Source organism: Schistocerca serialis, chromosome 1 (genome assembly GCF_023864345.2).
Source record: "Schistocerca serialis cubense isolate TAMUIC-IGC-003099 chromosome 1, iqSchSeri2.2, whole genome shotgun sequence".
Classification (NCBI taxonomy): domain Eukaryota; kingdom Metazoa; phylum Arthropoda; class Insecta; order Orthoptera; family Acrididae; genus Schistocerca; species Schistocerca serialis.
The window spans coordinates 295,579,672-295,599,817 of record NC_064638.1 but is presented as its reverse complement, the minus strand read 5'-3'; the positions used below and the strand labels follow the sequence as shown (position 1 = coordinate 295,599,817).

At 43.7% G+C, this 20,146-nt stretch overlaps 1 protein-coding gene across 1 annotated transcript in view; it reads left to right on the top strand.

Annotated features, from left to right (window-relative positions):
• LOC126467957 (protein-tyrosine sulfotransferase-like) overlaps positions 1 to 20,146 on the top strand; it is a 148,808-nt gene that overhangs the window by 76,899 nt on the left and 51,763 nt on the right. Inside the window, exons 3-4 of the mRNA XM_050096514.1 lie at positions 8,181 to 8,289; positions 17,777 to 17,971. Of these exons, the coding sequence (XP_049952471.1) occupies positions 8,181 to 8,289; positions 17,777 to 17,971 (304 nt within the window). The remainder of the gene's footprint in view (positions 1 to 8,180; positions 8,290 to 17,776; positions 17,972 to 20,146) is intronic.

The window sequence follows — 20,146 nt, the reverse complement described above, 5'->3', positions numbered from 1 at the left end:
TTGGTGCTTGTCTATTTACTTCACTCCACTTCGGTGACTTGCGCGTCGGTGACGACAAAATGATGATGAGAACAACGCACACATCTAGACGCGAGCAGAGAAAAAGCGAACCGAACGGGAACTAAACCTACGAATCCATGATCAGATAAAGCAAGGCTAACCACCTGACAACGAGCTGTGCATGAAAATTTAACAGCAACAAGAAAGTTGGCATGACGCTCAGTGGCTAAAATGTGACGGGCTTGTGATTGGTATTAGTATGGAAGTATGGATTAAACACGTAGAGGATTGTAATAGCACTGTAGTCATTATGTTGTATTATGTAGAACATGTCCACGGATATGATTTATTTCCTAAGTCAACGAGTAAATAGCTTTTTCAAAGAGTAATTATTGTCCCATATTTCGCGTTATATTCTTCAAATCAGTAAATATATTTTACTACACCCTTTCTAAAGTAGCCTGTGTTCTTCATCAACGTTCAACCTCCCCCACTCCAGATTTTATCAAAATCGGGTAAGCGGTATAGTCGTAAAAGCGTAACAGAAAGAACTGACGTCACATTTGTAAAGAAGTATAGATTAGCACGAAACAAAAAAAAAATGCCGAAGATGCGTGCTCTGTTACGCTTGAACATGAGCCAGCAACTAATATTATACCTCACAAGTCGTCTCAGTTATGAGGAAAGAGATTAATATACAGGTTAGTTAATCTCAGAAAGCCAATAATTGCGTGCAACAGTCTCACTAATTTATCTGTCGTAATCTTAAATCAGTATCGGATACTGTCACGTCAATATTAATCGTGGAGATACATCGAATAAGTTTGAACAAAATGGCTGATTCCGACTCCCGTCATGTAATACGACTATCTCTATCTAAATATAAAATCAGAGTGATCTTTTAACGTCTTCTTTTCTGGTAAGAATTTGTTTAACAGTTGAAATGTAGCAGCGATAGCAATACATTTGCAGCGGTACTTACTGCAACCACTGACACAATAGCTATTCTGACTAGCAGACATATAATTTGCTTTGGAGACATTAGATACTGCTAACCAACTTTTAATTCTAATCACTGGAATTTCTTAGTGTTTATCTCGTAAGAATTATTCTTCTACGCATGTTTATATACTGTTCTGAGTTACATTTGAGTTGATGCTGAGGTCAGATTATTGCACCACATGACTACAAACGATGCGCCGATGAGTATAATATTCCATTAAACAATTTCCTTTTTTACAGGGTTTCTTCTTCTCTAACTTCTACATAAAAATTGGATTTGGTTCACGATGGTCTTGTTTATCTGTACAATAGCTTTAGCTATTTGGAAACTAGTAAACTGTGGGATGACATCGAGTTTTCTTAAGATATGGTCACCTTATAACAGTTTTGCTAGTACTGAAAATGCAGTTTTCACTGCACATAGTTACCCAAGAAATGCAACAAATAGTTCTAAGTAGTTACATAAGACCAACCTCCTTTGCATATAGGCAAAATGTTACTTCGGGTTATTTTACCTGAACAAAATCTGTTGTTGCAGAGCATATTTGACTGTATTAATCCTTTACATAAAACTGAATTACTCTAATGATAGTAGCATCGGGTAGAAGTTTCCTTTTTTTCTGCTGAACTTCAGGGAGGCTACAACGTTAGTTTACCAGTTTCCTTGCGTTCCTGTTCAGTATCTAGGCACATCCTAAGTTTTTATCGTCCCTATACATTGTCACGCTTCTTCTGTTGACAGAATAGTGTTTTAGCAATTCACTTCGAACAAGGAAGTGCTTTGAGTAAGACAATGGACTTACGTTCAGAAGGGCCGGTGTTGGAATGTTAGTCTGCCCATCCAGTCTTACACTTACCGTGAATTTCCTAAATCTCGCTTAAGGCGAATACCACGATTATTTCTCTGAGAAGCACAGAACCACTTTCCTGCCTTATCTTTATCCAGTTAGAGCTTGTGTTCTCTCTCTAACTACCAGTCGGCTAAGCCTCAATTTTCCAGCTTTCGTGTTTAATAACTGACATTATTAACGCTCTAGTGGTCAGTTAGCGAAGACATTTTATACGAAACGCATTCAAGCTGCATTATGCTCACGGAGTTTTCCATATAGATTCCCTTTGTTTGATATAGCCACATCCCACCAATGTGGCCAGTTTATTAGAGATTATTGAAAGCGCTTTCCAATCATACTGTGGCAACAGTAATAAATGTATATGCTTGAATACGTGCTAATATAAACGTGTCAATTAGTATGTCATTTTCGTTTCATTTCCACTTCATTTGCAAGTCACCGATTAATTTGTGCTATACTGAATTTTGACTATTCTGGATCTGCCCTCAATTGAAAATGTTCGCATTTACGTAGATGAGCTTTAATTAAGTGATACTCTATTCGCATTGCATCAGAATGTTGTTGACCATAGTTAAATATAATGAGGATTCGTATGGAATTTTGTAGTGCTATCCTGAACGATGCAGTGCCCATTACGCTATTAATAATTTCAACTTAAAAAGTTGGATTACCAAAATATTATTTAGTATTAAATAGGAAACTCTTTCCTAATGTTCTGTAATATATTTTGTAGAATCTTAGGACAGTGTTTCCTTTTCTAAATTGTTGTCATGTTCTGCCAAGCGCTTTCATAAAATTCATTTAATTTTAGAGTGGTCGATTGAGTCCATCATCACAGCCGGACAGCGATGTATATGAATCTGCCCACTGCAATAATTTCAATATTACGTAACAAAGGCAGTTGACGATATCCCGAAAATATTAAGAAGCAAGTCTATGAAGAAGGAAATCACGTTCATAAGAACATGCATTTGAGTGAACGATTTTATCTCCCTGACCAGCTAGAGTGGATAGAGCACGAGTTAATAGTTTTTGCATCCGTCAACTCGTCTACAGAAACAAATAGGGAATTCAAGCTAACTACAAAAAATTGGGAATAATAAGGGGATCACCAGGAAAGATCATTTCACATTGATACGAAGATAGGAGAGAGTTAAAGTCAAATGCTTGTGAAGAAATCGTTTACACCTGTTTTTCAAATCGACATTTGTCATACCAGTGATAAAATGTGTTTTGTTGCATTACTTTGTAGTAATTAGTGCTATCAAAAATGATAAGTATAACAAATGAGATAGCTCCCATAGTCACTGGCATTTTTATATGAGAAATTTCACAAACATGCTGTAATACTAATTATTGAAGCAGGAAGCACTGGTTCACACTCAAGCTTTCTGCTTTAATGTAACGAAGAAGAAAATTAATACTGAAATTATTATTATCTGAGGTTTCCACAGAACGAGATTTTTCTGCAACATAACATTGGCTTAGAAATTTTAACGTAGTAGTACACAAGTATCCAGCACTATATCTTTAACAATTTCCTCCATTTATTTCGATCTTGTACATCCCCTTCTTCTACACTAAGTATTTTCTTTATCAATGTACATTTTAGTATCATGTACTCGTGGATCGTCCTCTTCCCCTTCTTCCCTCAGTTTCTCGTCCTATTATAAGCTTCAATAATCTTATTGCCTTAGTTCTTCTTGCACGTGCATGGCACTACAATTACCTTCTGATTTGATCTGATTTGGTTTTGACAGGGAATCTAAAATAGCTTAGGTCTAACCCGCCACTGCCCGCACCGAAATCGAGTTTATTGTGCGGTATCGCTCCCTGTATATCTATTAAAGCCAACCAATGCCCTTAAATGGTGCAAGGAGTCCCTTTAGGAGTTTTTTGTTAGACACAATTTCTTCAGGTCTAGTTGTTCCGAAGATTCTCTATCTTTTTCTCTCCAATGCCCTGCATTCGAAGATTAGGAGTGATGTAGTTTCTTCACCCACATCACAGATCCTACATTTAGGGTATTCTTCCGTTACACCCATTGTGTGCAGGTGTTGTTTGAAATTCCCATGGTTGGTCACAAATCCAGTCATGAGTTTGATCTCTTTCCTGTTCAATCCCAGGATTACGGAGCTTGTTTCAAAGCATGATTTGGGCATCATTGCCTTACCATGTTATTGTTTATGAGCCTTGGTCCAATACTCTATGTGGTGTTTCCTAAGCCAGTTCTGTAGTTCTAGTTTAATCATAGCCTTGCTGATTGTCAGGACAAGTTCCGGTCCAACAAATGGAGTCGTTGCCCCCATCCTGGCCAATCTGTCGGGTTGTTCATTGCCACAGATCCCTGAGTGGCCATGGACCCACACTAGGTTTACCCTATTGCTTACCCCTAGCTCCACCAGAGCCCTGTGACATTCTGCAACAATCCTAGATTCGTTGCAGGAGCTTCCAGTGATTTCAAGGCTGTCTGGCCGAATAGATATAGATGCTACGGTCCTTGTAGCACCTACGCATATCCTCCTCCACACATGCCCTGACTGCAGTAACTTCAGCTTGGAATACCGAGGCCAGTTTTCCTAGAGAGATGATGCCCTCCAGTCTTGGCTGAGCACTGTACACCCCTGCCCCAATGCCTTGGTCTGATTTCGACCCATAAGTGAACCAAACAATATTCCCCATACGGTGTCGAACTGTTTTTTCCCTCTGCTCCCTGCTTTCAATTATTATATTGTAAGGCTTGTTGAAGCAATTGGGAGTTATTATATAATTGACTGGCATTTCCCCAGCCATTCCTATATTTACCTCACTCATTATCTTAGTGTGTGATACTGGATCTGTCAATGAGATCAAGTTTTTACCAGTTTTAAGTCTGTATCCCCCAGCTGCTACCTCCATCTTGACCCAAAGGTGTAGTCCAGCATGGTTTCCATCCCAGCGTTTGGTGTGCTGCTAATTTTGTCTGTTACGGCTAAGCATGCCAGTCTCTCCACCTTAGAAAGCTCCTTAGGTGCAACACGCTGTTCTACCTTCTTCCACGGCACTATAGCCCCATAGGAAATCCTAGATCTGACCACTGCGGTGTATATCCAGTGCATACCCCTGGGGCTTTTTTGCCACTAGCCCTTCTAGTACTCACTAGAGAACTTTTTGCCTTGGAGCAAATACACTTAATGTGAGGGATTCACGTTAGCTTCTCATCTAAGATTACCCCTAGATATTTCACTATCCCACTCACAGGTAGAGTTTCATCGAAGAGCTCTAGATTCCAACTTGAGTGTTGAATATGTCTCTTCATAAATGGCACCACAACAGTCTTCTTAGGATTAACCCTCAGATCCTGTTTAATGCACCAATTTTGCACAATGTCCAAACCTCCTTGTCCCATATTTCTAACTGTGTCAGTATATTTGCCAAGTATTACTATGACCAGGTCATCTGCTTATCCTTGGCAGAAGCACTGTCTAAAATTACAAGAGCCCAAAAAATATTCCAAACACACAGCTTTAATGTTAGGTACTTAATTACTGGCTGAAAGCCACTTTAATTTAAAAATAGCTGAAGGCCAATAACTTAAAACGCAAGCATAATTAGAAATTTAAAAGTCTTATCTCAAAACAGTTCTTTAGTTAGGATGAAGTAAAGAAGTTAAATTCAAATCGGCTGAAGGCCAAACGCTTAAAACTCCAAAACACAATTTTTTCTTAGTACCAAAGTCCTTAGGTAAAACAGTTCTTTAATTTAGGCTGAAAGCCTTAAGAACAAACAACTGAAACTCAAACCGGCTGAAGGCCGAAGACTTAAAAATTCAAAAAAAATTTTAAAATGCCAAAGAGCTTACGTGAAACAGTACTTTAAAGTACGCTAGGGCCTTAAGAGTAAAATAACTCTCATTTAAAACACAAAACCAGCCTAGAAACCATACAAGTACGAACAACAAGAACAAGTTAAAAAAAATAAGATAGTACACACAAGGATGCCCAGATGTTCGAGGGTTGGCCTGTAATTCAAACACTAACGCTCACTTAGGTAAGACAGGCAGCCGGGCCAACCATTCACGATCCGACGACAACCCAACCGAGCGACAGTCAGCGGACCCAGCGACAAGATAATTTCCACTTCACCCGACCAGGGCACAACAGGGAGTTCAACAGAACAACACAGAAGATATTGGCGCCCAAAACTCCACCCGAGGGTGGTTAGAATTTTCTAACTTGTAAACCAAGTTGTTGCTCGTGGGAATATCCCAACAGCCGACAACGAACTCCAAACGCCACAATGTGAACAGTCTTGACTTGTTGGCAGGTTAAATCAAAACTCAACTGTCGTGTCCAGGGTCGGTGCGCCATGGACGTCGTAGCAATGGGAACAGCGCCACACTCTCCGACACCACGTAGAAACCGCCAGCAGGCCCCGGCCAAACTACGCCCTGCCGAGATTCCTCACTGCTCCACGCCAGCCGACTTACACCTGAGCCAGTACGCCGAGAACATTTAAAATAGCTTGTCAGTCAAAATCATACAAACTACACACACTTTCACGAACACTTGCACGAAGAACTATACAATGCTAACGGCAGAGACTGTTCAATAACAGGGACGAAACACACATCGGTACACCCAGCCAACCCATAAGCAATCGCCAGCCAAATACACGTCATCTGGCAAGACGACCGACCGACGACCAACCAGAGTCGTCCCCACTCCAACCATATGTGTCGGCAACCGTCGGGCGAGTCATGGCGGTCCGGGTCTCACTGCTGCTGCGCTCCGACTGAACTTGCGCCGCGTGCCAACTCTAACACTGCCAGGTCCGAACCAAGTCACAACACACTACGACCGGGAAGTAACAGCAGTCCAGCAAAGGTAATACGGCAGGATCTATATGGATAAGTGCTGCTGCTGCCACTCACGGGCAGGCAAGGCAGCAACTCAGTGACACCAGTAATTGAAAATTAAGATGAGGTGTCAGTATGGTAAAAACAGGATGTCAAAGAGATATGGCACGAACACGAGCCACACACGGTTCACTCAATGAGGTCGTTCACCACTAGCATATAGTGGTCCCCAGGTCATGCACCTCTGCTGCCCTTACCATGGAATCGAAGGTCGTGTTACTGATGGCTCCTTCGATAGGAAGATGCAGAGGGCTATTTCTTGGAAGTGAAGTGCTTTCTCCACCTTCCTGATGAGTTGTTGGAGAGCTGTCTCACATGATTTACCTAGTTAATGTGCAGGTTTGAAAGTAGAGGGGCCCTAATTAGTCTCCTCTCCCCAACGTATACATTAACCAGTTTTTCCAATGTTTTGAGAATGAAGGAGGACAGACTGATTGGTCTCATATCCTTGGCCTTGGTATGATTAGTTCTCCCTGGCTTTGGAAACAAGACAATCTTCCCTCCAAGCATTGGGAATGATTCCAACTGCTAGGCTAACACTGAATAACCTGCATAGGACTCTTATGAGATTCTCTCCTGCCTGTTGCAGGTGAGCTGGAAAGATTATATCTTGGCCAGGTGACTTGAACGGTTGGTATGTTCCCACCGCACATTGGATTTCAGTGAAGTCCACACACTCTCTGGCTGAACCCCAGTCCTCTCTTCGAGTGCCTGAGAGCTGGACACGGAAACGCATGTTTCCGACATATTCTGACCCGTTGGGTCCAATGATGCGCGGCCGCTGAGCCACGCCTTCAGCAGTTCCAACTACGAGCGCCCTCTGCCGCCACGATATAGGATGGCCAGCGGCGGCTACTCGGCCGAGTCTCTCTTGCAATCTTCAACAGTCTTTAGTTTTAGCTTTCGATAGTTCGGTCATGTGTTAGTAGATGAAACCTCTCACTGCATGACGCTTAGTTAGCTCCTTATAATGGATGGACTTCTTTTGTAAAGTATTTTGCAATCCTCAGAGAAAATTACAAGTAAAACTTCTGTTTATTGTAGCTACATGTTCGCTAGTGATTTCTACACCTATCCAGCTTCCCTACGACGACAGCTGCTGCACTACTCTGTAGCAATCCTCTTCTTATCGTTCACTGCATACATCCAAGCCAGAACGAGTGCAATGTCACGCTGACAAGTGGCGTCACGCTACCCTATTCTTTGTAAATTTTGCTCGATTTTGTAACCAATGAAGTTACATCACATATCATCTCAGCCTGTGAGGTTTCGTTTCCTCCTCCCCTTTTGATGCTTCAGTTTTTTCTGTCAGGCAATGTTATTAAAACCTTGACATAAATAGTGCTTGAAGAGATGATTCCATAATGTGTACAATGACGTGTGTGGTCTGTGTACTCAGCAGGTGGTTGTTTGGTGTTGCCCGTTTGCAGGTGCGGCCAGGAGACGCGCGTGATCCCCCGCATCCTGCAGATGCGCTCCCACTGGCTCAAGTCGCAGAAGGAGAGCGTCAGGCTCGAGGAGGCTGGACTCTCTAAAGAGGTAAACACGCCGCGGCAGCTGCTGCAGGGCTGGCAAGTGGTCACAAGGCGTGCACCAGTCCATCTGCCAAATTATTCTGCAGGCTATTCCCCGAAGGATTATTTACAGCTAGGACAATAGACTGCGGTAGGCCCCGCGTAGTTTCCACGTTGCAGATAAGGGAGCAAGTTATCTCGACATGCAGAAAATGAATGATAAACAAGTGTAAGAAAAATTGGAGTTGCTGTTCGGTCTCAACGATTCTCTTGTGCGGACAGTTCTGAACAAGAAATTCCTTTATCACTTTCGTATGGACTCGTGGTAGTGTCTCTCAAAGGTAATCAAAACATGTTCAGTCCTGGGTTCAATCCCCGCTATCGATTTCGTCAGCAATGGCGGGAAAATACTTCCAGTATAAGAAGTCACCTTCGTCCTGCCAATGGCCTTGTCAAAGACGGCGTAGAAGCGTAGAGGAGCTAAGGGGACTCTCCTACTCTTGGTGTGGGAAACTACACTTCAACGGCGGAGGAATGATCAATGGCATGACGATTCAGAAGATAATGGAAACCACGGCATTAAAGATACATAATCCGTATCCAGAGGACATGTGGCCTGTAATTGAAAGTGTCATGATTATCTCTCCTTTGGCAAAGATACCGAGATAGTCCACAGTTCGGATCTCAGGGAGCGGACTGCAAAGATAGACGCGATCATGAGAAAAAGATGATGTAGCCAACGAAAGGATATCACCCGACGAGTCGGACTGTGGATTCTCAGAATTTGGAACGTGTTAGGGAAGCAATAAAATATGGAAAGAGAAGTGCAAAGGCTCAGTCTAAATATAGCGGGAGTAGGAGAAGTGAAATGGAGAGAAGACAAGGATTTCTAGTCAGATGTGTGCAGGGTAATATCAACAGCAGCAAAAAATGGTATAACGGGAGTTACATTCGTTATTAATTGGAATGTTGAACAAAGATCTGTACAGGGAAATAGCAACAGCAGCAAAAAATGGTATAATGGAAGTAACATTCGTTATTAATTGGAATGTAGAGCAAAGAGTGAGTCACTGCGAACACTTGAGTGATAGGGTAGTTCTCATCAGAATCGATAGCAAACCAATGCCGACAAAAATAGTTCAGGAACACATGCGGATGTCGCAAGCAGAAGATGAAGAGATAGAGAAATTATCTGAAAATATTCGAATAATTCAATATAGATGAAAATGTCATGGTGTAGTAGAATTCGATTGTGGGGCAAGGAGTAGAAAAAAAGGGTTACGGGAGAATATGAGTTTGGTGGTAGGAGTGAGAGAGAAAGAAGACTAATTGATATCCGCAATAAATTTCAGCCAATAATAGTGAATACTCTATTCACTAATCACAAGAGGGGGAGGTTTACTTTAAAAACGCGCATGGGCAGACAGAGATTCGGAAATCAGATATTGCATTGTAGCAGATACAGACCAAGATCGCAATTTAGAAATGATAAACAGTAGACTGAAGTGTAAGAGAACCGTCCGAAGAAAAGCAATCACAGATGCTAGACAGACAACATAGTTAGAAGGTACAAGGACGGTAACTGCGAAGAAACAGAAGTACTTCAGTTTATAAATAAAAAGAGGAAATACAAAAATGTGCAGGGACAATACAGCAATATAAATCGATTAGAAATCTGTTTTACTTTAGGAGAGGCAAAGGCACCAGACAGGCTGTCCTAACGTTGCGCTTGATAATGGAAGAAAGGTTGAAGAAAAATCAAAACACTTTCATAGGTTTTTGTTGTTCTGGTTGAAACAATAAGCCGCCATTTAACTTTGTATTAATGTATTTATTTTCTGTACAATTTATATTTTGACTTTTATGCCATCATCGAGTAGAATGCTGAAAGTTCTTAGACCTTTAACACGACATATCTGTTACGGCAGTCCAAAGCAGGAAAACAAGGCCTATAAAAAAAGCCTTCTACACCGGGTAATGGTGCAAATTATTCGAAATTCTGAGAATAGCGAAAGACGAGTAATATACAAAATGTACAAGAATCCGGAGGGAACAATGAGACTGAGAGACCAAGAACGAAGTGCCCGGATTGAAAAGGGTGAAAGACAGAGATCGTTCCTACTGTTCGGTGTGTGCACTGTAGATGAAATGAAATGAAATGTCGTGTGGCGAGGGCCTCCCGCTAGGTAGACCGATCGCCTGGTGCAAGTCTTTTTAGTCGTCGCCATTTCGGCGACTTGCAGGTGGATGAAAATGATGTAATGATAAGGACAACACAAAGCGGAGAAAATGCCAACCCAGTCGAGAACCGAACCCTGGCCCCGCGCATCACATTCTGCCGCGCTGACCACTCAGCTATGGAGGCGGACTATATTGTAGACGCAATGACGAAATAAAGGAATGGGAATAGTTCAAGAGTGGTTTAAAATTCAGGGTGGAAAGATATGAATGACCACATTTGCTGATGACATTGCTATCCTCAATGAAAGTGAAGAAGAATTACACGATGTGTTGAAGGGAATGAGTACAGAATATGGATTGAGAGTAAATCGAAGAAACAGGAAAGTAATGATAAATAGCAGAAACGAGACTAACGAGAAACTTAACATCAGAATTGTTGATCACAAAGTTGATGACGTTAAGTAACTCTGCTGTCTTGAAAGCAAAATAACCCATGAAGCACGAAACACAGCGGATATGAAAAGAAACTACCACAGCCAAAAGGAAATTCTTGGCCAAGAGAAGTCTACTAGTATCAAACATAGGCCTATGTAAGGGAGAAATTTCCGAGATGAGAACGAACATTAGAAGTGCAGCAGTATATGGCAGTGAATCACGGACTGTGGGATATACGCAACAGAAGAGACCCAAAGCACTCGTAGTGCGGCAGAATAACGTCGAATATTTGATGGCCCGATAAGGTAAGAAATGAGATAGTTCTCTGCAGAAAGGAAAGTATAGGAAACAATGACAAGAAGAAATGACAAAATTGTATGGGTTGTGTGAAGATATCAGGGAATAACTTCAATACTACTAGAGGGAGCTCTAGAGGATAAAACAGCAAAAGAAGACAGAGATTGGAACACATACGACAAATAACTGACGACGTAGGTTGTAAGCTCTTCTCTGAGATGAAGATACTGGTATGGGAGAGGAATTCGTGGCAGGCCACATCAAAAAATCGGAAGACGGATCACTCAGAAAAAGGTTGTAATGAGTACAACGTCTGACAATGGATTCTATAACAGGTTGCTGAAGGCCCGTTGTTCACAGCCTGACTGTGAGACATATTCATAAGCAATCGCATAGTATATTACCAGAATATGCACGCGTGTGGAGATGAAAATCCTCGACCAGTCTTGGAGGTGCGGCATCAGGGCCCATTCAGCGTCATGGACAGCAATTACCAGTGACGTACTCACAGGGGCATACACTTAAGGAAACATATAAACAACTGCTGAGTGTCGCAGAGTTTTGTGTGTTGAATTAGCACCGCTACTGGAGAACGTTACCGTTACAGATAGACAGCGATGGTGTTTTATGTACGACGGGACACCACCCCATCTTCTACCAATGGTGCGACAATTACACTCCGTAACGTTTCATGGGCAACGTATTGGTCGCTGAAGTCCGACTGCACGGTCTTCCTGTTCACTGGACCTGAATCCGTTGTACTAGTGCCTATGGGGATATTCAAATGCAGTGGTATATTCCCAAACCATCGACAGTGTGCGGATATACAGGAGCATGTGACCGATGTACGTCACACATTCCGAATAGATATAGGTGTATTTGCAGGAGTGCGCGATTCACTGTGAAGAAGGACGGGGGGGGGGGGGGGGGGGGGGGGAAGCGTGGTAATCTACATTCAACACTGCCTAAGGTGTCTTCTACGTAACACGACAGATGGGAATGAGAGGATGGACTGGCTGTTTTCTCATCAGATATTCGTTTTGGGACATATTGTTGTAGGTATGTTTCTTCTAGTTTTGACTAATACTACCTCCTGTAGGAATATGTGACAGGTTTATTTTAAATACCCCGCAAAATAACAATGAGTAGATCAGTTTGAAATGGAGGATCGTGTACACTGATCAGCCAAAACATTATGACCGTTGCCCTCTGCAACGTCCGATGCCGCCTGGTGGCGTTGTGGGCACGTGACGCGGTAACAAAAGTATGTAGGCAGGGCAGACACGGACGGTGGATCACGCTAGCGAAAATGTGGGTTGCAAATAGGGAAATCTATTGAGATAAGTGACTTTGACAAAGGGCGGATTATTATTACGCAGAGGCTGTGTACGATTATCTCGAAAACAGCGAAGCTGGCCGAATGTTCATGTGCTATTGTCGTGAGCATCTCCAGAAAGAGGTAGAAGAACAGTGAAACTATCACTTGGCTCTAAATCGTTGGACGTCCACGACTCTTCACAGAAAGTGGAGTTCGGAGGCTTGTCTGTGATCTGTGGCATCTCTGTCGAAAAAGCACAATGCTTTTGCACGCAGAAGTGTTTCGAAGCACACCATTCATCATACATGGAGCTCCGCAGCAGACCACCCCTGCGTGTTCACATGTCTATCCAACGACGTCGTTAATTCCAATTGCAATAGGCACGGTACCATCGGGTTTCGACCGTTGATCAACGGAAACGTGTCGGCTCTCGAGTAAGTCATAATTTGGCTACACTAGGTCGATGGTCGTCTCCACGAACCCTGCCATCGAAGTGAATGACGGTTAGAAACGTGCAGTTCTCCCCAGGCGCAGGTTGGTCGGAGCAGTGTTAAACTATGGGAGCCATTTTCCTGGGCTTGCATGGGAATTGTGGTAGTAATAGAAGATATGCTGACAACTGCGAACGGCCTGCATCCCTTCATGCCAGACGTCTTCCCCGACGGCGATGTCATCTTTAAGCAGTACAATTGACCATATCTCGCAGCCACAGCAGTGCTGCAGTGGATTGAGTAGCTTTATAGTGAACTCACGTTGATACATCGGCGATCGAATTCGTCTGATATAAATCCTATGGAACACGTCTGGGTAGCTATCGGGTACCATTACAGCGTATGCAAATCAACAGTGGCCCGTTATTTACGCGTAATACACGACCTGTGCGTAGACATGTAGTGCTACATACCTCCACAGACATACTAACGAATTGTGGGATGTCTGATACGCGGAATCAATGAAGTACGAGGGGCATTTGAAAAGTCCATGCAAAGTCCGAGAGACGGCACCACCGGCGCGTATCGAGGTCATTTTTAATTAGTAGCATCTTTGGAAAGAACGCACACAAAGTTTCAGCCATATTGGTCTATTTCTTTGCGTTTGGTATTCGTGTGAATCAAGGAAGTCGAGTGATTGTCGTCCAAAGAAGAATTTCGTGTGGTGATTAAACATTACTTTATGAAAGGCAAAACGCATCAGGAAACTAAAGAGAAGCTTGACTAATTTTACAGTGACTCTGTACCTTCGAATAGAACAGTTTATAAGTGGTTTCAAAATTTTCGGAGTGGCCATATGGGCACCAGTGATGCTGAACGTTCTGGACTCCCAGTAGAAGTTCAGAAATCATTGATAAAATCCATGATATGGTGATGGATGATAGAAGAGTTAAGGTGCGTGAGAGTGATAGTACATCTCGAATGAACGGATACATAATATTTGGCATAAACATTTGGACATCAGAAAGCTACCCGCAAGATGGGTGCCGCAATTGCTCACGCTTGACCAAAAACGGAATCGTGTGAAGTGTTGCAAGGATTGTTTGCAGCTGTTCAGGAAGAATCCGCAGGACTTTAAGCATCGTTTCGTCACTGTTGATGAAACAAGGATACATTACTATACTCCTGAGACCAAACAACAGTCTAAACAATGGGTTACCAAGGGAGAATCTGCACCAAAAAAAAGGCGAAGACCAGTAAGTCGGCCGCAAAGGTTATAGCGGCTGTCTTTTGGGATTTGCAAGGAATAATCCTCATCGACTATTACAGGTGCACATTATTCATCGTTTTTGGACAGTTTGAAAACCGAGCTGCAAGAAAAACGCCGGCGATTGGACCGCAAAAAAGTCCTTTGCCATCACGACAATGCACCCGCACTCACCTCAGCATTTGTGGTGGCAGAATTAATGGAAATAAGATTACAACTCGTTTCACATCCTCCCTATTGTCCAGCTTGGCTCCCTCTGACTACTATTTGTTCCCCAATTGGAAGTAATGGCTGGCGGGACAAAGATTTTATGGAAACGAGGAGATGATTGCAGCAACTAATAGCTACACTACTGGCCATTAAAATTGCTACACCACGAAGATGACGTGCTACACACGCGAAATTTAACCGACAGGAAGAGGATGCTGTGATATGCAAATGATTATCTTTTCAGAGCATTCACGCAAGGGTGGCGCCGGTAGCAACACCTACAACGTGCTGACATAAGGAAAGTTTCCAACCGATTTCTCATACACAAACAGCAGTTGACCGGCGTTGCCTGGTGAAACATTATTGTGATGCCTCGTGTAAGGAGGAGAAATGCGTACCATCACGTTTCCGACTTTGATAAATGTCGGATTGTAGACTATCGCGATTGCGCTTTATCGTATCGTAAAATTGCTGCTCTCGTTGGTCGATAACCAATGACTGTTAGTAGAATATGGAATCGGTGAGTTCAGGAGGGTAATAGGGAACGCCGTGCTGGATCCCAACGGCCTCGAATCACTAGCAGTCGGGATGACAGGCATCTTTTGCGCATAGCTGTAACGGATCGTGCAGCCACGTCTCGATCCATGAGTCAACAGTTGGGGACGTTTGCAAGACAACAACCGTTTGCACGAACAGTTCGACGACGTTTCCAGCAGCATGGACTATCAGCTCGGAGATCACGGCTGCGGTTACCCTTGACGGTGCATCACAGACGGGAGCGCCTGCGATGGTGTACTCAACGACGAACCTGGGTGCACGAATGGCAAAACGTCATTTTTTAGGGTGAATCCAGGTTCTGTTTACAGCACCATGATGGTCGCATCCGTGTTTGGCGACGCACATTGGAAGCGTGTATTCGTCACCCGGCGTGATGGTATGTGGTGCCATTGGTTACAAGTCTAGGTCACCTCTTGTTCGCGTTGACGGCACTTTGAACAGTGGACGTTACATTGCAGATGTGTTACGACCCGTGGCTCTACCCTTCATTCGATCCCTGCGAAACCCTACATTTCAGCAGGATAATGCACGACCGCATGTTGCAGGTCCTGTACGGGCCTTTCTGGATACAGAAAATGTTCGACTGTTGCCCTGGCCAGCACATTCTCCAGATCTCTCACCAACTGAAAACATCTGTTCAATGGGGACCGAGCAACTGGCTTGTCACAATACGCCAGTCAGTATTCTTGATGAACTGTGGTATCGTGTTGAAGCTGCATGGGCAGCTGTACCTGTACACGCTATCCAAGCTCTGTTTGACTCAATGCCCAGGCGTATCAAGGCCGATATTACGGCTAGAGGTGGTTGTTCTGGGTACTGATTTCACATGACCTATGCACCTAAATTGCGTGAAAATGTAAATCATATGTCAGTTCTAGTATAATATATTTGTCCGTTTATCATCTGCATTTCTTCTTGTTGTAGCAATTTTAAAGGCCAGTAGTGTATTTTGCAGACTTGTACAATTCCTATTATTCGGAGGGGTCAAAAAATTAGAACAACGTTGGACGATGTGTATAAGTCTAAAATGAGACTATGTCGAAAAATGTGAAAGGTTTACCTCAAACACATAAGTAGTTTTTATTTTTGCACAGGCTTTTCAAATGTCCCTCGTATTCGACTCCAAAGACGGAAAAACAAAGTATTACATAAGTGGTCATAATGTTTTGACTCTCCGGTGTACACAGATTCACTGTGCTCCTTCTAAGTGTTGCCATTAATGTAAATATTTAACAGTAAAAAGTTGTTCGGTTGGGCCTTTGCTCGGATACTCACAGTCATCATGAGCGCTTGTCGAGTCCCTTCTGTTCTGAAGTTGTGGCCCCCATCGTGACTGACGCCTGCCATCCTGCGCACTTTCAGCCATGCTGATTATGTGCAGTGCCATTAAATTCATGTAAGAACAGACAAACGAGATAGCAACAATGCCATTAGAAAGTGTGCTTGAGAGTGTTTCAGGAACCGCTAGCTACTCCAGTCGCACAATATAGCTAGTAAAGAAAGAGTTTAAATACTTCTGGAAATGTGTACAAGAAGGAGAAATAATTAGATTTAGATATGATAATTCAATGGACACTCTATCTGCAAAGAGGCGTTGACACACTTCGTTGGGGACATGTTGAAAATGTGTGCTCCCAACGGGTCTCGAACCCGGGATCTCCTGCTTAGACCGCAGACGCTCAATCCATCTTTTCTTTTTTTTTCAGTTCGTCGTTGATCCATTAACTCAGAGTTTTTATTACAGAGGACAGCTAACCCTCTGACCAAACACGCTGAGTTACCGTGCCGGTGTCCATCTGAGCCACCGAGGGCACAGAGGATAGTGTGCCTGCGTGGACTTATCCCTTGCACGCTCCCCGCGAGACTCACATTCCCAACATGTCCACACCACTACATTCGTATTGCGCCTAATAGATGTTTGCCCATCATATTCATTACTCGTGGCAGATTAATCTACCAAGTCCCGTACGAGTTCGGGCATAGCGCGTGCGTTCACAAAAGAGGGTTAATGGCCGGGAAGGCATATTGTAACTATATATGACAGTAGTATCTGTTCCCGAAAGAACAGATACCGTTGATGACCATACAGCTTAGCTAGAAATGAAATGATAATTGAATGGACGCCATAGCTGCAAAGAGGCGTTCATTGGGGACATGTTGAAAATGTGTGCCCCGACCGGTGTAAGCAGGAGATCCCGGGTTCGAGACCCGGTCGGGGCACACTTTTTCAACATGTCCCCAATGAACGCCTCTTTGCAGCTATGGCGTCCATTCAATTATCATTTCATTTCTAGCTAAGCTGCATGGTCGTCAACGGTAACTGTTCTTTCGGGAACAGATACTACCGTCATATATAATTAGATTTAGGTAATGCAGAGTAACACAATGTGTGGTGACACATGCAGAATTTCGACATGACTCGTGTTCTTTGTTTTACATTTGGCACTACCATAGTAATCAACATCGTCCGCTACACTCCACTTTTCCCCTTCTTTGTTTTACCTTTTTTTCTGGCAGTGCGTCTGCGGATGTTTTTTTTATGGTTGAGAGTATTTTATGCCACAACTTCTTTTTCAGTAATGTAGAAAGTTCTGACTTTGAACGTCTATATTTGCCGGATTATTAGTTCTAATGAGCTGCCCTGCTGATGTGATCGTTTCCAGACTCACTGGGCTGTAGCGTACAGGCTTCAGCTGTCGAACTGCACATGCCCTTCCGCACCACACTGATCGGTCCCCTTCCACACCCTCCGCACAGCAACCGGTCAAGTTATTTTGTACACGCTGCAGCCTGTGGTGCCCGGTTTGGCCGGCAGGTGCTGGACTCGGCGATCGCGGCCTTCTGCCTGGAGGTGATCGCGCGCCACGGCGAGCCGGCGCCGCGGCTCTGCAACAAGGACCCGCTGACGCTCAAGTCTGCCGCCTACCTGGCAGAGCTCTTCCCCAACGCCAAGTTCATCTTCATGCTGCGCGACGGCCGCGCCACCGTCCACTCCATCATCTCCAGGAAGGTACGAGCTCACCACGCTCTGCGACTCTGTGCGATACTCATGTAGCAAACTCCATTTAGCGAGGGGGTACCCACAAACAATCGGATTAACACTGCCGTGGGCGGAGATCGTGTAGTAAGCATTTCTTCGCTAGGCGTGTGTACCGGAACTCATTGCCAGTTCAGTGCTGCCTGTGTTGTCGACCTGGCTTGTTCTGTCCATCTGCAGTGATTGTTTTTGCTAGTGCCGTTTTGTTCTTGGTTCGTTTTTCATGGTGGCATGTTTAGCTGGACAACGTGCAGCTGTGAAATTTTGTTTTCTACTCGGTAAAAACGGCACTGAAACTGTTTTAATGTTGAAAACAGATTACCAAGATGACGCTATGGGAAAAACCGAAGTGTACGAGTTGTTTGCTCGAATTACCGCACATAATTTACTCGCCTGACCTGCCTTCGTGTAACATTTTCTTACTTCCACATGTGAAAAGGGGCGTAAAAGGATACCGATTTAACAACAATCAAAAAGTCTAGAAAAAAGGAGGGCGGAGCTGTCAGCCATCTCTAATGATGACTACAAAAAGTGTTTCGAACAGTGGAAGCACCGGTGGGACATACGTATTAGTTGTAATGGACCGTATTTTGAAAGGGATATAGTTGTTTTGTAAACGATTCGAAAACATATAGTTTTTAAAAGTAATTCCGATTTCTTTTGCGTACCCTCTCGTAATGTTGCGTTCACTATGGAGAACGTACGCAATTGATGTCAATACCACCAACACTACAAGCAGTAGTTCTTTAAAAACACAGGCTTTTTTAATTTTTTCTTTCTTTTCTTTCCTTTGAGTGATTAGTCTTCTGAATGGTTTGATACAGCAGACTACTAATTCCTCTCGTGCAGTCCATCATCTCTAGGAAGATACGAGCTCACCTCGCGCCGCGACTCCGTCCGGTACTCATGTAGCAAACTCCAATTTGCGAGGGGGTACCCAAAAACAAGCGGATTAACATTTCCGTGGGCGGAGCTTCTATAGTACACATTTCTTTCCTAGGCGCGTGTACCGGAACTCATTGCCAGTTCAGTGCTGCCTGTGTTGTCGACCTGGCTTGTTCTGTCCATCTGCAGTGATTGTTTTTGCTAGTGCCGTTTTGTTCTTGGTTCGTTTTTCATGGTGGCATGTTTAGCTGGACAACGTGCAGCTGTGAAATTTTGTTTTCTACTCGGTAAAAACGGCACTGAAACTGTTTTAATGTTGAAAACAGATTACCAAGATGACGCTGTGGGAAAAACTGAGGTGTACGAACTGTTTGGTCGAATTGAAAATGGCGATTCATGGTAAACCTCGTTCTGGACCTCCATCAACAGCACGGATCGACGAAAATATTGAAAAGATTTGAGAACTTATGCTCGCAGACCATCGACAGACAATTGATCAACTGTCAGAGATTATCGGGTTATCTTGCAGCACGTTTCAGCCTGATTTGTCGTAGACAGGAGACTGTTTCTTCCAGTACGACAACGCTCTGGCACACACAGCCATCTCTGTTAGACGTTTTTGCCTAAAAATGGCATGGTTCCGCTGCCCCACGCACCTTACTCTGCTGACCTGACTCCGTGCCACTTTTTCTTACTTCTACGCATGAAAAGAGGCATGAAAGGATACTGATTTGACAGCAATGAAAAAGTCAAGAGAAAAACGAGGGCGGAACTGTCAGCCGTCTCTAAAGATCAAACTTCCTGGAAGATTAAAACTGTATGCCGGACCGAGACTCGAACTCGGAGCCTTTGCCTTTCGCGGGCAAGTGCTCTAACCCTCTGAGCTACCCAATCACGACTCACGCCCCGTCCTCACAGCTTTACTTCCACCAGTACCTCGTCTCCTACTTTCCAAACTCTCCTGCGAAGAGAGAGCTTCTGTAAAGTTTGGAAGGTAGGAGACGAGATACTGGCGGAAGTAAAGCTGTGAGGAGGGGGCGTGAGTCGTTCTTGGGTAGCTCAATTGGTAGAGCACTTGCCTGCGAAAGGCAAAGGTCCCGAGTTCGGGTCTCGGTCCTGCACACAGTTTTAATCTGCCAGGAAGTTTCATATCAGCGCACACTCCGCTGCAGAGTGAAAATCTCAATCTCTAAAGATGACTACAAAAGGTGTTTCGAATAGTGGAAGCACCGGTGGAACAAATGTACGAGTTGCATATCTGGA